The sequence below is a fragment of the Ranitomeya variabilis genome, chromosome 5 (assembly GCF_051348905.1).
Source record: "Ranitomeya variabilis isolate aRanVar5 chromosome 5, aRanVar5.hap1, whole genome shotgun sequence".
NCBI classification, from domain to species: domain Eukaryota; kingdom Metazoa; phylum Chordata; class Amphibia; order Anura; family Dendrobatidae; genus Ranitomeya; species Ranitomeya variabilis.
Window position 1 is genome coordinate 77234839 of NC_135236.1, and position 19657 is coordinate 77254495.

Below are 19657 nucleotides of genomic sequence, written 5' to 3' on the forward strand. Positions count from 1 at the left end.
ATTTAGTAGCTTTTTTTGGGGACAGCTGCCATTAATGGGTGTGAAAAGGGTTGTATGACACAGGCTAGGTGATAAATGTACGATCAATGGTGGTCACCCATGTTGTAGTAATATGTCCAGAAAAATCAGCTGTGTATCTTCAGTTAGGAGCCGACTGATAACAGCTGATAACAGCCATCCTCCCCGAAAACAGGATGTGACAGGGTAGATGTATACAAAGTCTTATGTATATGTTTTGTGCAGCTATCCAGTTCTATCTCAAGCCTCTACCAGTACAATGAAGCGGTTATTTATTCTCCCACCCTCTGCTGATCCTGTCTCAGTCTACACAGCAAAGTTATCCTAGGAACGCTCGGCTTTATGATAATCGTTTTACAGTAATAAAGGATTCAAAACAGGCTGCAGATCACCGGACAAACGAGCAAAACGGTCATTCAGTGTGAGATATAACCTTTTTGTTTGTACCAAAGATCATCGTTCTTGGCAGCGCATCATCCTATGTAAACCCAATTAGCCCGATGCGAACCTTCTTCAGCCTCTCCCAGCATTGCTCCAGTTGATTGCCAGGTTTCTTCCTTGTGTGTACATAGGGAAAGACCTCTTCATCAACTGGAGCGGTGCGGGACAGAGAAGCGTCGCGGGATAAAGGAGCGTCGCGGGATAAAGGAGCGTCGCGGGATAAAGGAGCGTCGCGGGATAAAGGAGCGTCGCGGGATAAAGGAGCGTCGCGGGATAAAGGAGCGTCGCGGGATAAAGGAGCGTCGCGGGATAAAGGAGCGTCGCGGGATAAAGGAGCGTCGCGGGATAAAGGAGCGTCGCGGGATAAAGGAGCGTCGCGGGGAGAAGCCAGACACGGGCCGCACTGGACTAGTCAGGTCTCTCCAAACTATGTTCTTTTCTGAAATGCCGCAGTGAGTACAACACACCTTGCTGCATTTATACCGATTTTTTTTTTTTTTTTTTTTTTAATACAGTTTAAAAAAAAAAAAAGGAAAAGATACTGTCCCTAATCACATGCCAAGAAAGTGTCATTAGAATTACCAGTATACAGAGGATTTAATTAGTTCTAAATGGTCAAAGTGGTAAAAACACACTGGACGAGTCCAAAACTAACTTTTTTTTTTTCATAACCCCACAGCAAAGTCCTTTTGTGTTCTTCTGACAATTTGCCTCACATTTCCTCTATAATCCATACAACCTTCATTCCCCATGGTATTAGCCATAAAATCTATCTGAAACCGTTCTGCAGGTCAGGGCTTTTATGTGGGATGTAGGACTCCACTTTTAATCACTACCACGACTTCATAAAATGCCAATGATTTCAAAAAATGCCTGTAATTTTTAATCTGTACAGCCATTTGTATTTCTGTGCACCAGGGATGGAGCAGGAGGACGGCCGTGTGATGATGCCACCAGCAGCTTAATGGCCTGTGACATTATCACTGCAAGTGAGGACCAAGGGTGGAGGGAAGAAATGCAGAGCCACACACGTAAGGGTGTTAGAGAAAGGCAAAAGGAAAAAATAGCCAGGATACACACTTGGGTCTGATTGCAGGCTGGTGATGATGCAATATGATGTCATCAGTGATGTCATAACACAGGCACAAAGGCTTCTTACCGTCTGTGTCGGTGTCCTGGTGCCAAGGTGGAAAGGGCGGCAGTGGACGACCGGGTGAGCGGGCTAGCAGTCGAGTAAGGACATGGATGGGAGACACTGTGAGCTCCCAGTTGGTGATACCAAAGTCTCGCAGATGGGCACGGGCGTGACTGGAGAGGCCAGCACGAGTGTCAAAACCAGCACCACAGAACTCGCATCGCATCAGGCTGAAGGTACTGGGGTCGAAGTTCGCCACTGCAGAGGGACAGATGAGATCACCTGGCGTCTCAATGTTGCTCACCCGGCCTCCTCTGCAACTAAACCCTACGCACCTTATTGTATCTGAGCTAACTAATGAGGCAACCAGACTCCTTTACCAAGCCAGGGCCCCCATCCCCCCATTCTGTTCTATTAACTTACTATGCCCATTCATCCTGCAAATCTCAAATTCACGTCACCAACCATAATGTCCCCCAATTCTCCTTAGTTCAGACTACTTCCACCATGTGCGGTCCCAATTTTTCTCAGCTTGAACACACAACATAGCACGTCTTTCTATGGTCCTTGATAGAATGTCCCCTCCACCGTCCCTACCAGCGACACCCCTCCGCCAGCCCAACCAGCGACGCCCCTCCGCTGGCCCAACCAGTGATGCCCTCCATGTGATGCCCCCACCGCCCCTCCCAGCGACGCCCCTTCCACCGTCCCACCAACGACACCCCCTTCGGCACTCCCAACGACGCCCCCTGCCAACCCTCCTAGCGACACCCCTCCAAGCGACGCCCCCTTCCGCCGTCCCAACCAGTGACGCCCCCTTCCGCCGTCCCAACCAGCGACGCCCCCTATTGCCGTCCCAACCAGCGACGCCCCCTATTGCCGTCCCAACCAGCGACGCCCCCTTCTGCCGTACCAACCAGCGACGCTCCCTTCTGCCGTCCCTGCCAGCGACGCTTCTCCCCCACCATCCCAGCCAGCGACGCCCCTCCCCCGCCATCCTAGCCAGCGACACCTCTCCCCCGCCGTCCCAGCCAGCGATGCCCCTCCCCTGTCCCTGTCTGCACTGTCCCTCCCAGTGACGTTCTATTGTCCCACTGCGGTCCCTCTACCTACGATAGCAGCACTCAACATGTCCCACTCTCCCCCAGCACAATCCTTGTGCAGGATGATAGAGGCACTCATTACACCTGATGTGCCTCCTTCTAGGCCACATGTTGCAGTCTCCTAACCAGCTGTCTGACCTGTACTGCACACACTTTGCATTGCCATGAGTGACCACAGCTCCTCTCCTCTACCCATTCTTCTGCCCAGGATACATTTTTAGCTGATCTGAATAAGTACTCAGCTAGTTAGAAGAGAACCGCTCCTCCCAGGCCCGTACCCCATACCCCCACCTACACGAGGCTTCAGAGTCGGCTACCCCAATACACCGTCCCTTTCAGTTTGAAACCATGGAAGATGAGTTGCAGAAATTTCTGTGAGGCCGAGGTCCCACGAAGCAGATGGCACATGGCATGCAACCGCCTCCTAAAAGTCACAGTGTCTTAATGCAATTAATAAATTAATTGCAAACTGCTCATTTTTTGTTAATGGCGGCTCACTTTCTGCACCATTGCATGGCTATTAAGAAAAAGTCATTTGCAATGTGTGTTAGCTTTGCACCGTCCACTTTACCTTACCCAGGCTTATCTGAATAGAGCTTGCAGAAAACCATGCAAAAAACAAAACCCCATTCAGATTATAAAAAATAAATAAATAATCGCAGAAATTTCTGCAACAAATCTGCTGACTGAGAGTTTATTCCTTAGGGTGAATGCACGTGTAATGGATTTGATAGCAGATATTTTTGTAGCTTATCTACAGCAAAGATGCATGGGTTTTTACTTTAAGCCAATTTCACAGTCTGCATGGATGAATCCGCAATGAAAGTCCTCAGATAAATTGACCTCCACATGTCAAATCTACAGTGGGCACGGAACGTATTCAGACCCCTATAAACTTTTCACTCTGTTTCATTGCAGCCATTTGGTAAATTCAAAAAAGTTCATTTTTTTCTCATTAATGTACACTCTGCACCCAATCTTGACTGAAAAAAACCAAAACAGGAATGTAGTAATTTTTGCACATTTTAAAAAAAAGAAAAACTGAAATATCACATGGTCATAAGTGTTCAGACCCTTTGCTCAGTATTGAGTAGAAGCACCTTTTGAGCTAGTACAGCCATGAGTCTTAGGAATGATGCAACAAGTTTTTCACACCTGGATTTGGGGATCCTCGGCCATTCTTCCTTGCAGATCCTCTCCAGTTCCGTCAGGTTGGATGGTGAACATTGGTGGGCAGCCATTTTCAGGTCTCTCCAGAGATGCTCAGTTGGGTTTAGGTCAGGGCTCTGGCTGGGCCAGTCAAGAGTGGTCACAGAGTTGTTCTGAAGCCACTCCTTTGTTATTTTAGCTGTGTGCTTAGGGTCATTGTCTTATTGGAAGGTGAACCTTCAGCCAAGTCTGAGGTCCAGAGCACTCTGGAAGAGGTTTTCATCCAGGATATCTCTGTACTTGGCCACATTCATGTTTCCCTCAATGACAACCAGTCGTCCTGTTCCTGCAGCTCAGAAACACCCCCATATCATGATGCTGCCACCACCATGTTTCACTGTTGGGATTGTATTGGGCAGGTGATGAGCAGTGCCTGGGTTTTCTCCACACATACCGCTTAGAATGATCACCAAAAAGGTCTATCTTCGTCTCATCAGACCAGAGAATCTTATTTCTCATAGTTTGAGAGTCCTTCATGTGTTTTTTAGCAAACTCTGTGCAAGCTTTCATATGTCTGGCACTGAGGAGAGGCTTCCGTCGGGCCACTCTGCCATAAAGGCCTGACTGGTGGAGGGCTGCAGTGATAGTTGACTTTGTGAAACTCTCTCCCATCTCCCTACTACATCTCTGGAGCTCAGCCACAGTGATCTTGGGGTTCTTCTTTACCTCTCTCACCAAGGCTCTTCTCCCAGGATTGCTCAGTTTGGCTGGAGGGCCAGGTCTAGGAAGGCTTCTGGTGGTCCCAAACTTCTTCCATTTAAGGATTATGGAGGCCACTGTGCTCTTAGGAACCTTGAGTACTGCAGAAATTCTGTTGTAACCTTGGCCAGATCTGTGTCTTGCCAGAATTCTGTCTCTGAGCTCCTTAGCCAGTTCGTTTGACCTCATGATTCTCATTTGGTCTGACATGCGCGGTGAGCTGTGAGGTCTTATATAGACAGGTGTGCGCCTTTACAAATTAATTCCTATCAGTTATTTAAACACAACTGGACTCCAATGAAGGAGTAGAACCATCTCAAGGAGGATCACAAGGAAATGGACAGCATGTGACTTAAATATGAGGTCTGAGCAAAGGGTCTGAATACTTATGACCATGTGATATTTCAGTTTTTCTTTTTTATCAAATTTGCAAAAATTACTACATTTCTGTTTTTTTTTTTAGTCAAGATGGGGTGCAGAGTGTACATTAATGAGAAAAAATGAACTTTTTTGAATTTCCTTAAATGGCTGCAATGAAACAAAGAGTGAAAAATTTAAAGGGAATATTTTCCGTACCCACTGTATGTGTAAGAAATAATTTTCTGCTATTGAAGATTTTCTACATGCAAAATCTGGACAGAAAATCATCACCAAAACCTCACTGTCTGCATTTACATTGGCATGTAAAAGTTTGGGCACCCCTGGCCAAAATTGCTGTTATTGTGAACAGTTAAGCAAGTTAAAAAATGAAATGATCTCTAAAAGACCTAAAGTTAAAGATCACACATTTCCTTTGTATTTTAGGGAAGAAAAAAAAAATCTTTTATATTTTAACCCCTTCACGCCGCAGTCCTTTTTTGTTTTTGTACTTTTGCTTTTCACTTCCCTCCTTTCCAGAGCCATAACATTTTTATTTTTACGTCACTATGGCTATGTGAGGGCTTGTTTTTTCCAGGACGAGTTGTACTTTTGAACGACACCATTGGTTTTACCATGTCGTGTACTTGAAAACGGGAAAAAGAATTCCAAGTGCTGTGTAATTGCAAAAAAAGTGCAATTCCACAACTGTTTTTTTTATTTATTTTTTCACCATGTTCACCAAATGCTAAAACTGACCTGCCATTATGATTCTCCAGGTCATTATGAGTTTGGAGATACCAAAACGTGTATAGGTTGTTTTTTATTTAAATGGTGAAAAAAAAATCCAAAGTTTGTAAAAAATAAAAAAATAAATAGCATCATTTTCTGAGACCTGTAACGTCTCCATTTTTTGTGATCTGGGGTCAGGTGAGGGCTTATTTTTTGTGTGCCGAGCTGACGTTTTTATTGATACCATTTTGGTGTAGGTACGATCTTTTGATTGCATTAAAATGCAATATAGGCAATGATGTGGGAACCACAAAAAAGTAATTCTGCAGTTTTTACTTTTTGCAACGCAGTTTTCCAAGCGGATTAATTCTTTTTTATAGCTTGATAGATCGAGCAATTCTGAACACGGCGATACCAAATATGTGTATTTTTATTTATTATTTTATTTTGAATGGGGCGATTGAGGGGGTTGAACTTTTATATATTTTTTTATATTTTTTCAAATTTTTTATTTTTATTTTTTATATTACTTTTGGCATGCTTTAATAGTTTCCATGGGAGCTGCAGCTGTCCGATTGCCTCTGCTATACACAGGCGATGATCAGATCGCTTGCGGGTAGCAGAAATGCTCACTTGCTATGAGCACTGACAGCTGGGCGGCGCTCATAGCAATCCGGCAATGACAACCATAAGGGTCTTTTGCAGACCCCGGGTTGTCATGCCAACCCATCGGCGACCGGCGGTCATGTGACATGGGTGCCGATGGATGGGATTAGTGATGCCCTTCCAGCACGATAACATTAAATGCTGCTGTTAATGGGTTAACAGCCGTGGGTGGATCGCGATTCCACCCGCTGCTGTTAGGGGCATACGTTCGGGAAAGATGTGGGCTCAGCGCCAGAGCCCACATCAAAGGGAGGGACATGACATGCATAGTACATGTACGGCGCATGACGTGAAGGGGTTAAAAATTACAAAAAGGAAAATGAGCCAATGCAAAAGTTTGGGCCCCCTGCATGGTTAGTACATAGTAGCACCCACAGTATCACAGCTTGTAAACACTATTTGTAGCCAGACAAGATTTTTTCAATTCTTGTTCGAGGGATTTTCATCCATTCTTCCTTGGAATATTCTTCCAGTTCTATGAGGTTCCTGGGTCGTCTTGCATCCTCTGCTATTTTGAGATCTAGCCACAGATTTTCAATGATTTTCCAATCAGGGGACCTTCACCTTGTGCCTTTTGAGGTCGTCTATTGTGGATTTTGATGTGTGTTTAGGATCATTATCTGTTTTTTGGAAGCCATACTCTTCCTTTCTTCAACTCCAGCTTTTTTACAGATGGTGTTAGGTTTGCATCAAGAATTTGTTGAATTTTCATTGAATCCATTCTTCTCTCTACCTGTGAAATGTTTTCTGTGCCATTGGCTGCAACACAACCCCAAAGCATGATTCATCCACCCCCATGCTTAATGGTTGGCGAGCTGTTCTTTTCTGTGCCTTTTTTTCCCCCACGCATACATTTGATCATTGTGGCCAAAGAGCCCTATGTTAACCTCACATTGAATTCTTCTGATGACTCTTTCATGAAGGCTATATTTGTGCAGGTGTCTCTGAATAGTAGAACAATGTACCACAACCCCAGTGTCTGATAAATCTTTCTGAAGTTCTTTAGCAGTCAAGAGGGGTCTCTGATTTGCCTCTCTAGCAATCCTACAAGCAGCTCTCACTGAAATTTTGCTTGGTCTTTCAGACCTTATCTTGACCTCCACTGTTCCGGTTACCTGCCATTTCTTAATTACATTTCAAACTGAGGAAAGGGCAACTTGAAAACACTTTGCTATCTTCTTATAGCCTTCTGATTTGCAGACCTCGACCATTTGTATTTTCAGAGTGCTAGGCAACTGCTTAGAATAACCCATGGCTGCTGTTTTTTTGGCACAAGGTTAGAGGAGGCTGGGTTTTTATAAAGATGTGAAATTTGCATCACCTGGCCTTTCTAACGATGATAGTGAACAAGTCATAACCCTAACAGGCTAATTAAGTTCTGAAATCCTGGTCAAAGTAATCTGAGCATACAAACCTCCAAGGGTGGCCAAACTTTTACAATGACCCATTTTCTTTTTTAAAATGTAAAACATTACTTTTTTTTACCTAAATACAAAAGGAAATGTGTGATCTTTAACATTTCATTTTCAACTTGCTTAACTTTTCACAATAACAGTAATTTTCACCAGGGGTGCCTAAACATTTACATGCCACTGTACCCTAAGGTGGCGCTCTCGGTCATCCCTCTCATTCTACAAGCAGCTGGACTAGTCTCTCCGGTCCTGACCTCGTGGCTCCCTCTATTTCTATCTGTCTACATGCCTATAACATGTAATTTGGTATTCAATGCATTACATGACAAAATGATCATCAGCAATCTGCAATAAAGGTGACATTTTTCTTTAATATCTGTTATCTCTATGTATTATAGCTATTAAATTATAATATTTCAATACAAAAAGACAAACTACACTCAAAACAAACGTCAAAAGTGCAAACATAAAATACAGTGAAACTGGCTCTGTAAGACTATTCATAGTCAATATTAATTGGCGACGCAACTTCCAACAACATTTAGACCACAAACATTTATTACCTCCCCACAGGATGGATGATAAATGTATTAGTCGCGGAAACCCCTACTAATCCTGAGAATCGGGTTACAAAGTCCCCTGTGTGAACGGAGCAGTATTGAGCATGTGCGACCACCACTACTTTAGAAAGAGAATGGAGCTGTGGTCGTACATGCTCACTAACTCTCCATTCACACAAGGGATTTTGTACCTCCATTCTCGTTATTGGCGAGAGTAACAACGATCAAACGGTTTAACCCCTTTTCGACATCAGGCGTAATAATGTCGGACTTCCCTTGTCAGCGCCGCAGCCTGCACCTTTCCGGGCACATGTCAGCTGATATATACAGCTGACATGTGCCTGCAACAGCTGCCGGTGGAATCACGATCCACCTGTGGCTGTTAACTAGTTAAATGCCGCTGTAAATTTCTGACAGCAGCATTTAAGGCGTCTTTCACACTTCTGTTTTATTACAATCAGTCACAATCCGTCAAAATGTTGAAAAAAATGGATCCTGTGCAGATTGTAAAAAGACGGGTGCACTGGGTCTGTTTTTTTGACGGATCCGTCTAGGCTATGTGCACACGTTGTGTATGCGTCTTCGCCGCGTTTTTCCGCTGCGAAAACGCATACACAACACAACCCAGGTTAAAAATAATTAAAAAAAAAATAAAAAAAACCATTATATTCTTACCTTCCGGCGTCCCCCGCAGCCTTCCCGATGCTCCCGTTCCTAGTAATGCCTTGCGAGCAATGACCTGAGATGACGTAGCGGTTTTAACAAACTTTGGAATTTTTTTTCACCACTTAAATAAAAAAACCTAGACATGTTTGATATCTACAAACTCGTAATGACCTGGAGAATAATTTAGTGAACATAAAAAAAACCCAACTGTGGGATTGCACTCTTTTTGCAATTTCACCAAACATGGAATTTTTTTCCTGTTTTCCAGTACATGATATGATAAAACCAATGGTGTCGTTCAAAAGTACAACTCGTCCCGCAAAAAACAAGCCCCCATATGGCCATGTTGACAAAAAAAAAAAAAGTTATGGCTCTGGCAAAAAGGGGAGCAAAAATTGAAAACGCAAAAATGGAAAATGGCCCGGGGGTTAAAGGGAACCTATCAGGTTTTACAAGTAGTACAATCTGTGGACAGCACGGTATGGAGAAAGAAGCGGAGCGCAACGATATATGTGTTTGCTGGAAAAGACTCAGTATAACTTGTGTTTTTTTTAATTGAAATCCTTGGCGTTTGGATTTAGGAGTCCAGTGGGCGGTCCTGCTAGCGATTGACAATCATCTGCAGTCATACAGGAGAGACAGTCAATCACTGAGTAGGACCGCCCACTGGACTCAAGAGTACAAAAAAAGTGCTTTACCCACAAAGAACTATCCAGTAAGAAATCAGAAGCCTCTTGAAGGGAGAAAAAGAAGCACTGTGGTGAAGAAGAAAAGGAGAGTGGTGGTCATGGGGGATTCCCTACTGAGAGGAACAGAAGCCACTATCTGCCGACCGGACATCACCTCATGAGATGTGTGCTGTCTTCCATGTGCCCAATTCAAAGATGTGTCTGATAGGGTATCAAGACTCTTCAGTGCTACAGATGACAACCCACGCCTACTAATACACGTAGGAACGTTTCCCCAGACCTGAATCCAATCGAGCCCATCATGTCTCGTTCAATCCACCAACATCACAGACTGTCCATGATTTGACTACTAAAGATAAAGTATCTTATACTATTCTTATTGAAAAAATTACCAAGTATGGGATTGACAAAGCTACGGTTAGGTGAATTCATTGCTGGCTCAGTAATCATACTCAAAGAGGTGATAAATGGTTGCACATCCAATTGCAAGAGTGTTTCAAGTGGGGTTCCGAAAGGCTCTGTCCTGGCCCCAGTGTTCAACATTTTTATAAATGATCTAGATAAGGGAACTGAAGGTAAAATAATCAAATTTGCAGACAATGTAAAGCTAGGAGGGACAGGAATTCAGAAGAATCTAAATTAGCTTGAACAATGGACAGCGAATAATAGAATGGTATTTAATAGGGAGAAATACAAGATTCTACATCTGGGCAAAGAAAAAAGAAAATTACATCTATAGAATGGGAGGAATACAACTAAGCAACAGCATGAGTGAAAAAGACTTGAGTATACTAATAGACCACAGTCTGCACATGAGTCAACAGTGTGATGCAGCAGCAAACAGTTCTAGGATGTATTAAAAGAAGCATAGAGTCTAGATCACGTGAGGTAATTATCCCCCCTCTGCTCCTCCTTGGTCAGGCTTCATCTGCAATACTGTGCCCAGTTCTAGGCACAACATTTTAAAAAGGACATAGTGTGTCCTATGAACCTGGGAATGTTTAGATTGCAAAAAAGAAGGCTAAGAGTAGACTTAATAGCGGTCTACAAATATCTGAAGGGATGTAACAGTGTAGAGGGATCATCATTAATCTCATATGCATATGGAAACATGAGAAGCAATGGAATGAAACTGAAAGGGAGAATATTAGATATTAGAAAAAACTTTTTGACAGTGAGGGTGATCAATGAGTGGAGCAGGCTGCCACGAGAGATGGCGAGTTCTCCTTCGATGGAAGTCTTCAGAGGCTGGACAGACATGTCTGAAATAGTTTGATGAATCCAGCATTGAGCAGGGGGTTAGACATGATGACCCTGGAGGTCCCTTCCAACTCTAATAGTTTTACTAAAACTTTTCCCATAAAAATGTACATCGATCTGGTCAGCTCCTCCTTCCGCAGATCGGTGACCATTTTCATCATAAGGGGTTCCCCTTAAAATTTTTTTTACTATAATAATAACAGAACACACTGTTCTCATTGATCACAACAGCCCCTCGCCCAACACATCTGAAAGGGCTGGTGGTCACGCATGTGCACGGTCACTCTACTGAATCTCTAAGAGACTAACAAGGATTACCAAATACAGCGCTTAGTCCTTTACACAATAAATGGAGCCTTGGGGATTTTATGGCCATGGGGCTCCACATGACCATGTCATCACCTACATAGTGGAAGGGTGATAAATGTTGGTTATGGTCCAATTCCTTTAAATCCATTGACAAATTCTCCTGATTGCCCAAAGAAAGTTGGAAGTAGATCTCAGTTCTACTATCAGACATATGTGAAATGCTCCTTTCCTTCTATAAATACAGCCACTTGACAAAAATGGAGATGAAATACCCGAAACATCCCACGGTCAACAATGGCATTGTATTTGGAAAGTAGCCATTTTTTATCTCACCGAGCCCTTTTAATGAGGACTTGTAAGTTCTTTTAGGACCTATTTTGGAGTGTGTTTTATCATGTCCTGGGTATACAAGAACAAACTTACAACTGGGAGTTACCATTCCCGATTATGGCCCAATCAATGTGTGGTCTGACTGTCAGGATGTTTTAGGACACACCCCATTGCCCAGGAGAATAGCAACACCCAGTTGAGATAGTATTCATGCATTTTTCAGGAATAATAACAGGGCAACACCACCACGCAGAATGTATAGTTTTACAGAGCCAGCTCATTTCTTTTATAGTTGACTTTGACTAGATTAATCGGCATCAATCTACTGATATCTTTATACACCAGTGAGTCACGTAAATGACCAGCATGTCTTACCTTTCTTGCGTTTCTTCTGAAATGAGTAGTTTTGTTCAATGGCCTTAACCTCTTCTGCGGATATGAAGTGGCGTACGTTATAGCTAACTCCAACTCGGTTCAAGTGGCCCCTGACATGGTTGGCGAGACCTATCCCATTGTGGAAGCGATCTGGACAATATGGACATTCTCTCTCCTCGCTCCTCAGCCCGAGTGCTTCAAGCTGACTTGCATATTTAGGGTCCATTAACAGGGCATCTAAAGGTACATCCTCTTCCACCTCTCCCCAGTCGTCTCTGGGTAGACAGCGTTCATAGCGTGACAGCAGACCTTTGTTAGCTGCAGCTGAAAGTTTTTTTCCATTACCCAAAGGCGGTTGTCCTTTAGTTGTCCTCTTCTTGGCGCCAATGTCCTTAAGAACCAAGACAGCAACCTGATCTCTCAACTGTTGCCTCTGCTCTTCTTCCCATCCCACACCTGATCTGAGGACCTCTCGAAACCTCTTCTTTAGCTTTACTGCAGCTTCTGGAAGTTGGAAAGCCTTTGCGGACTTATTATTTTCTTCCTTGGCAGAAAGCCTCTCATGCATAGAATTTTCCGAATCTTTTCTAGTCAAAATATTTCTTTTTATCTTACTGGGTCCCTGCACGGCAGTTTGTTGTACATCAGATCTCCATCCCTGTTCAATTGTAGTTTCGCCATCTGAACTCTTCCACGTTACGTCAGTTGCCACTTCAGAGGCTTTGCCTCCTTCAAGAATTTCAGAAGTTGCTCTGAAAGACGTCTGGTTTCCCCGAGTGTCTCCGCTCACCTTCTTCACGTGGGTCTTTGCGTGTTGAACAAAAACTTTGGAAGAATTTGTACCAAAAAGGCATTTGGGACACTGAAGACGGGCATCACGTCCTTCGTCTGCTAAATTCTCTAATTTACTAATTTCTTCTATTATTTTCTGTCTGGACTCCTGATGAAGTTGACGATGAGATTCCAGACTCTCCTCATCTCCAAATCCCTTTCCACATTCCCCACAGGTGTGAGATCCTTCACTAGCCTGCACCCCCTCTCCTTCTGCTTCCTGAGAGTGCTGGAACATATGCTCCAAGAGGTGGGCTTTTTTCTTAAAATAAATGTTGCACTCGATACAAGTGTAAACTGATCCCTCTTCCTCCTCTTCCTCTTCCTCCACTTCTACATGCGCATCCTCTTCGGAATAGTTTCCTCCTTGCCAGGCCTCATGGGCTCTTCCCAGTTGCAGGGCTCTTCTGAAGGCTGGCATGTTAATGGGTGTTGGGTCTGATCGTAGCATCATTAATTGTGAATGTTCTTCTACGTTATCCAAACCTGAAGACCACTCGTACCTTCTGTTCTGCAAGTACTGATCTTCTGAAGGCATTCCATCAGGCAATTCACCATCCTGATGAGCATCTGAAGATGAATACCCCCAAGGACTGGTGTGGGCACCTGTTTGGGTTGACCCAAGAAGGTGTAAGGTCCGACGGTCGGATGGTGGAAGAGTATATTTAGAAGATGAATGGTGGTCTTGATCAGGGCTGTAAAATATTAGGCAGGCAAGATAAGCTATGTAAAGATTGGGTGTGATTTGAGCATGACTTCATGCTAACCTTTCCAGCTACAAGTGTATTTCCTGTAGACCAGAGGCTAAACTGTAACTTTTTATAAAAAGGGCTAACTAGGTATTCCTAGCTCTAAGAAATTAATCTAATCTGTAGTAGGTGTGATAATAATAATAATAATAATAATAGCAAATACCTCCAATTAGAAATGTAGCATAGTTCTTCTGATTCGTTATGCCACTTACACCATGTGCAGGGAATTTCAGTAGCTTAGGTATCCATGGTGTGAGGCAGTGTCCGGTATTATATGCGAGGGCTGCTATATGTCCCCCAGGATGTGCAAAGAAGCACATGGAGGCAGTGGGAGTGCATTGCAGTCACAGGCATAGCTGTGATTGCAATGCAAAATAAAACTGAGTATTGGTCTTGGGCATGCTATGTGTCCAGGGCAAATATAAGAAAACCTGTTCTGGGCTTTTATTTTTTTAAATGGACTACAAGATGGCAGTGGGGCAGTCCGTTTCCTCCCCGGCCCAGGGTTTTCCATGTGGCCGACGGCCACAGGTTCTTTTTGTAAAAACCCCGGCAGCAGAGGGTTGGGTGTGTCAGTGTGGAGTTTGCAGCAAGCAGAGCAGACGGCTTTGCAAAAGCTCGGCCTGTGTGAGGGAACACAGAGCCAAGCACAGCGAACTCCTGGCACCCCGTAGTGTGATATGGTGGTGCACTCGCCCTCGGCAACCGGACGCACTTATGGACGGTCGTGTTTCCCGGCTGCGATCCGGAGGATACTGTGCTCTGTGTGAGTTTTGGACATTAAACACGTTTTGCTTTGAACTTTGCTGGGTCACTGCCTCATCACTGCACAGCGTGGATACCGCTGCACTACAATGCTTTCGACTTTTGTCACTATACGAATGGTAGTAACCATTGATACCTAAGCTACTGCAATGCCCTGCACATGGGATAAGCGACATAGCGAATCAGAAGAACTATACTACCTTTCTAAATGGAAGTATTTTCTAATATTATACCTACACCATATTTGGATGGGATGTTGGAAATGGGAATACCCGTTTAAATTCTTTTTGCAAAAGTGATGGCATATAGATAGCTTATGATTGGTGGGAGCCCATCCCTCAAATAAAGGGAAAGATAAGAATAAATCAGTGTCTTTATTCTCAGGATTGGTTGGGGTCTTATAAGTCAGACCACCAGGTCATTATGATGGCATATCTTAGCAATAAGCAGCCACTTTACACAATGGAAAACGCCCTTTACCTCCATTTTTTTGTTTTTAAAGACCTTGCCTTTGCCACATAATGTTCTGTTCTTATTATTAACATGTTCACTCATCACTAGCGGTCACCAAACGGTAACAGCTATTGTACCTGACCTAAGCGTGGAGGAGGGGGAAAAGCCACTGCCAGACTAGGTCTTTCAGAAGGAAAGGATTAGGTATATCAATATATAACCTGCCTGATCTAGCTTTTCCTCCAACATCGATATCAGATGCCTCCTATACACAATAGTTGGCCAGTCAGATTGAAATTGTCAGGTTTGGCTAGACATTCACCCAATTAAAGGGGCTATCACTTCTTAGGGGACATGTGGATGAATGTCTACCACAAAAGCTTCATTTCACTTTCCTTTCTGGAAGCAGCATTACCTCTCTGATCACTGGGCACAAGGGTGACTATGTCCAACTGGCAATATGCATGGACAGGAAGATTGTAGTGGACAAAGGCAAGGTCTTTTTAAATGGGTCGATAAAAGACGAATGAGCACATAGATCAGTGCAAACACGGCAGTGATCAACCGAGGAGTTTAGCATATGCTCATCCATCATATGATTGCATCTTCGGCCTAAAAAACTATTAGCGTCAGCACATCTCCTGCGTTAATAGGCAATATGGTTTTCAGCTGGCAAAGACCTTTAAATTAGCACCAATCAACTAGGTGCTTCGCTGATCAGCACTCGTAATGGGCAGAAATATATCAGCTGGCTGTCAAAGACAGAAAATACAAGAAAGTTGGAGAAAAGGCACAGGTTTACTTTGTAGAGGGCCTACAACATATCGAAAAATTGCATTAGGCCTGTTTCACACGTACGTGAAATACAGACTTTGCTCAGATCTGAAGGTCCGGCCTGACCGGTGGGGTCTCCCCACCTGGGCAGATTACTTATAAGCATAACTAAAGCAGCTTGGTCAATTCAGGAGACCCAAAGGTCGGACTTTGTCTTCCAATCCGAGCACAATCTGCATTTCAAAGACGTACGTAACTGGCTTTACCTTGATATATTTTACATTAATAGCCCTCACACAAGTGATGAAGCTGCACACTAGTCCTTACCGCCCCATAATGCCACGGCCGATTCCATCCGAATCCCTTGAGTGGGTCAGTCTGATGCCTAAAGTGTAAAAGAAACCACTGTAGCAAAATTACATCAAACAAGGAGCAACAACTGAATAAAAAATATTCGTAAGACAATAAGGGAAAGCAAATACACGCGTTTCCCAAATCACATACACTGCTCACCTTCTTTGTTGTCTTCTCTATATCCTATGTGCGGGTAGGATGTGAGGACACCACCTTCTTCAGGATATGCTCCAACATTAGCTTCTCCGCCTCCCACTAGGACAATCTCCACACCTCCTGGACATGCCATTGGGGCACAAGCTTCATTCTGCCCAATGGATGGCAGTGCGTACTTTAAGTGATCCACATCATCCTGTCCAGAAAGGTATGTGGAGGGAATGTCCTCCATGAGGAGGAAGGTTTAAGAAAGGAAGACCAGAAAGAGTAAACGGTGGACAACAAAACGGAAATGGGGCCCTTGAGTACTGCAGAGAAATCAAGGACAAGAACGTGACAGACCTAAAAAGATGGTTGAGTTGGATGATGATGGAGAAAGAAGGAGAGAAGGGGGAAAAAAAAGTACTAATTAGTCTTTGAGGTTTAAAAAGTGTATTTTTTAATATTTCTAAACTTTACAGTCCAGACTCAGAATGCTCTCTTTTGGGAGCCTTGTCAAAATTCACCAAATTTCATTATCATTTTAGCAAAATATTATGAAAATAGACAAAGAATTAGAAGTAAAAGGTCTAGGTTTGTCTCAACAAATAACCACCATATACGAGGAGGAAGAGACTGAGATGCAACTTCTAGCAAACATGTCATGCACATTGAACCACTTCATGAACGACTGCTTGGCCAAGCCAACTGGAGATGAAAGGTATTGGCTCGCAGTATTACTTGCACTTTAAAAGTTTTAAAACTATCAGTTTTGGAAACATTTCTAGAAAATGGCTGAAAAATTGATAATTCAATGTGATATCGGAGAATGAAATGCCTCCAAAAATTCAACCCAAGTTCTCCACTGAGCTCCAAGTCTAGTCATTCTTCAAACTAATCACAAACCGAAATATATCCCTATCGTCTTCACACCACAGGCAACTTCATACTTCCAGTGACTGATTTGACTTGTACTCTTTCCAAAGAAAAACTTTGCAGGTTTCCTGTTCTTCCCTTAAGTATTTCTACAGAAGTATGCAGGGTACTTGAGTCAAGTTCCAGTTGGAATGCAGCACGAGGAGTTTCTATAAAGAACTAGTCTAGACAAGATGTTCTTAGAAAAGGACAACCCCCCAAGCCAACCGGGTAGATTAACTTTGGGTTCAATGTTTGTTGCACTACAATTGGATTCGTGATGGTGAGAGTGGTCCAGAAGTAAACGGGAGTGCTAGATACACTCTGAAGGGGCATTTCTACTGCAAGTTTATCATAAACGAGTTTTTCCAGGAATGCTCCTTTACCGGTAGTTGTTTAGTCTAAACTGGCTGACGATCACCCGACAAACTCATTCATCGGGCGGAATGATCTTGTGGTTTGCCCACAAGATCATCATTCTCGGCAGAGCATCGTCCAGTGTAAACAGCTGAGAACAATGGCATCCTATGTGCATGGGTTACTAAACCTTCATCATTTTTTTTGGAAGCTCCTAAAAGTGTCCTGTAGTCAAGAGAAGGTCCAGGTTCCGAGACCCCCATCTTTCGTTCAAACCGCTGTGTTTATCCGCCCAGTTCCTACACAAGTGAGCAAACAGTGGCGTACAAAACCCTAGACTTTCTAATGAGCCTGTACACCACTATGGGCGCAACGGTGGAAGTCTCGGCACCCAAACCACACACAAAGAAATGTAAGGGCCTCCACTAGATCAAACATATTAAGGTTTATCTACGCCTTAACCGTTACAAGACTTGTCGATTGTTTTGCCCTTTTATTTTTCTCTACTTTCAAGAGCCGTAACTTTTTATTTCTCGGTCAGCCACGGTATGAGGTTTATTTTAGGTGAGAGGATTATAGTTTTTATAGTTTTGATTGTCACCATACAATGTCCTAAGGGACAAAAATAAATATGGTACAAAAAAACAAAAACAAAAAACAATTCTGCCTTGTATGTTATTTTTACAGCATTCATGTGGTAAGACTTACTGGAAACACGAGGTCAGAACAATTACAGCCATACCAAACTTACAAGGTTTTAATTTTATATTTTAATGGCTAAAAAACCTCCTCAAACTTGTTTAAATTAAAAGATTATATATATATATATATATATATATTTATTACAGTATATGTGTCGCTATTTTCTGAGACCAGTAACTTATTTTTCCGTCGAAGGAGCTCTTTGAGGCCTAGATTTTGCACGCTGAGCTGTCCTTTTTATTCACACCATATTTTGATCGCTGACTGAAAAGCTGGAATTTTTTTCCTTTTTGCCATAATGACTGATTTAAACTGTTTTATATTTCGATGGACTGGACATGACCGATAATAAGTATGTTTTTTTCTTTATTATAGTTGAACAGGGAAAAGTGGGGCAATAGAACATATACATATATATATATTTTAAATTAATTTTAACCTTATTTTTTTAGTCGCCTTATGGCTCTTGAACCCGAGATCATTTCATTGCTAGTACAGTATACTATAATACTACGGTTTTGCAGTAAATAGTAGAAACGATGGTCTCCTATGAACCTCAGCCTGTGGCTACATTGCACAGAAGAATTACCAAGATGACAGCCATCGGGGCCTTCAGCAGGATGCCAGAAGTCATGTTAACCCATCGGCTACAACTGATCAGGACATGGAAGGTCGATATGACGGGGAGCGCAAGTGCCCTAGCGATTGCTTATTTTTTTTACAAATTAAAACCAGACAATATGTTTTGTTTTTTCATTTTCTGATAGTAGCGTTCTTTATTATATTTTGTGTCTAGGTGGATTCAGAAATACACTTTACAGTCAGCATAGACCACTAAGGTGGAGAGCTTCATTATCTTGGGTGGGAGAGTTGTATGTGTTCTTTGTGATCTGTGCAATTGTCATTGTGCAGGGAAGGGGCAGAGGTGAGCTGTGACATCACCCTTTATCAATATACACACACTTCTATATGGGTTATTTTCTGATGACACGTTCCCCTTAAAACATTGGATTGGAGCCATCTTTGAAGAACAAGGGCCCACATCAAACATTCATCTTCCAAAGAGCTCTACATCCAGAAAACCACAAGACTACTAGAACAAAGGGGCCTTCTTTTTAGTGGTTGGGGGTTGGGGGGTGGGTCCCAGTCCAATTTAAGGCACCTTACAAGGAGTCTTAGAAAAATGTTGGCCTATAGGCTTATCTAGACTAGGAATGAGGAAAAAAAACTGCTAGTGTTTGATTCATGGGTCATGCCAGGAATGCAGTCCACACATTAGCTATTGAAACGCATTTCACAGAATCAGCCATGCATATGGTATGCAGTCCATTAATTTCTGAAGTGGCAATCTCATCGATGAACCCTGATGGACCTCAGGAAAGATCAGCGAAGACATCCTGTGCTGTAAGTGCAGATCATTTCCATCCGTCATCTCCTTTCCATTTGATATAAATAGAAGCCTTCCACAGAAGGAACATGAAGAACCTAACACACTAAACTCAAGAATAATGGAAATTCTGAATAGAACATTTTGACTACAACTCAGAAACTGTCGGGTCTGTTATAGGGACGGTACATGACACAAGGGCTCGAAAAACACGAAAGAAAAACCAATACTCCGCTCTAAAGTTGGCTGTACACATTAAATATATTTTGGC

General features: G+C 43.0%; 1 protein-coding gene and 1 long non-coding RNA gene across 7 annotated transcripts in view; one reads left to right on the forward strand and one right to left on the reverse strand.

Annotated features, from left to right (window-relative positions):
• WIZ (WIZ zinc finger) overlaps positions 1-19657 on the reverse strand; it is a 90561-nt gene that overhangs the window by 57813 nt on the left and 13091 nt on the right. For 5 of the 6 annotated variants that reach the window (XM_077262318.1, XM_077262322.1, XM_077262320.1 and 2 more), the window contains exons 2-5: positions 16050-16388; positions 15864-15921; positions 11962-13487; positions 1619-1852 (exon numbers count right to left, since the gene is read on the reverse strand). In XM_077262318.1, coding sequence (XP_077118433.1) covers positions 1619-1852; positions 11962-13487; positions 15864-15921; positions 16050-16278 — 2047 coding nt within the window. In that variant the 5' untranslated portion in view covers positions 16279-16388. The remainder of the gene's footprint in view (positions 1-1618; positions 1853-11961; positions 13488-15863; positions 15922-16049; positions 16389-19657) is intronic. The other variant, XM_077262319.1, reaches the window with a different exon arrangement.
• Positions 1693-18740, forward strand: LOC143774582 (uncharacterized). Its single transcript, XR_013215558.1, has 4 exons — positions 1693-1830; positions 16088-16254; positions 16574-16746; positions 18452-18740. It is a non-coding gene; the product is annotated as an uncharacterized LOC143774582 (long non-coding RNA).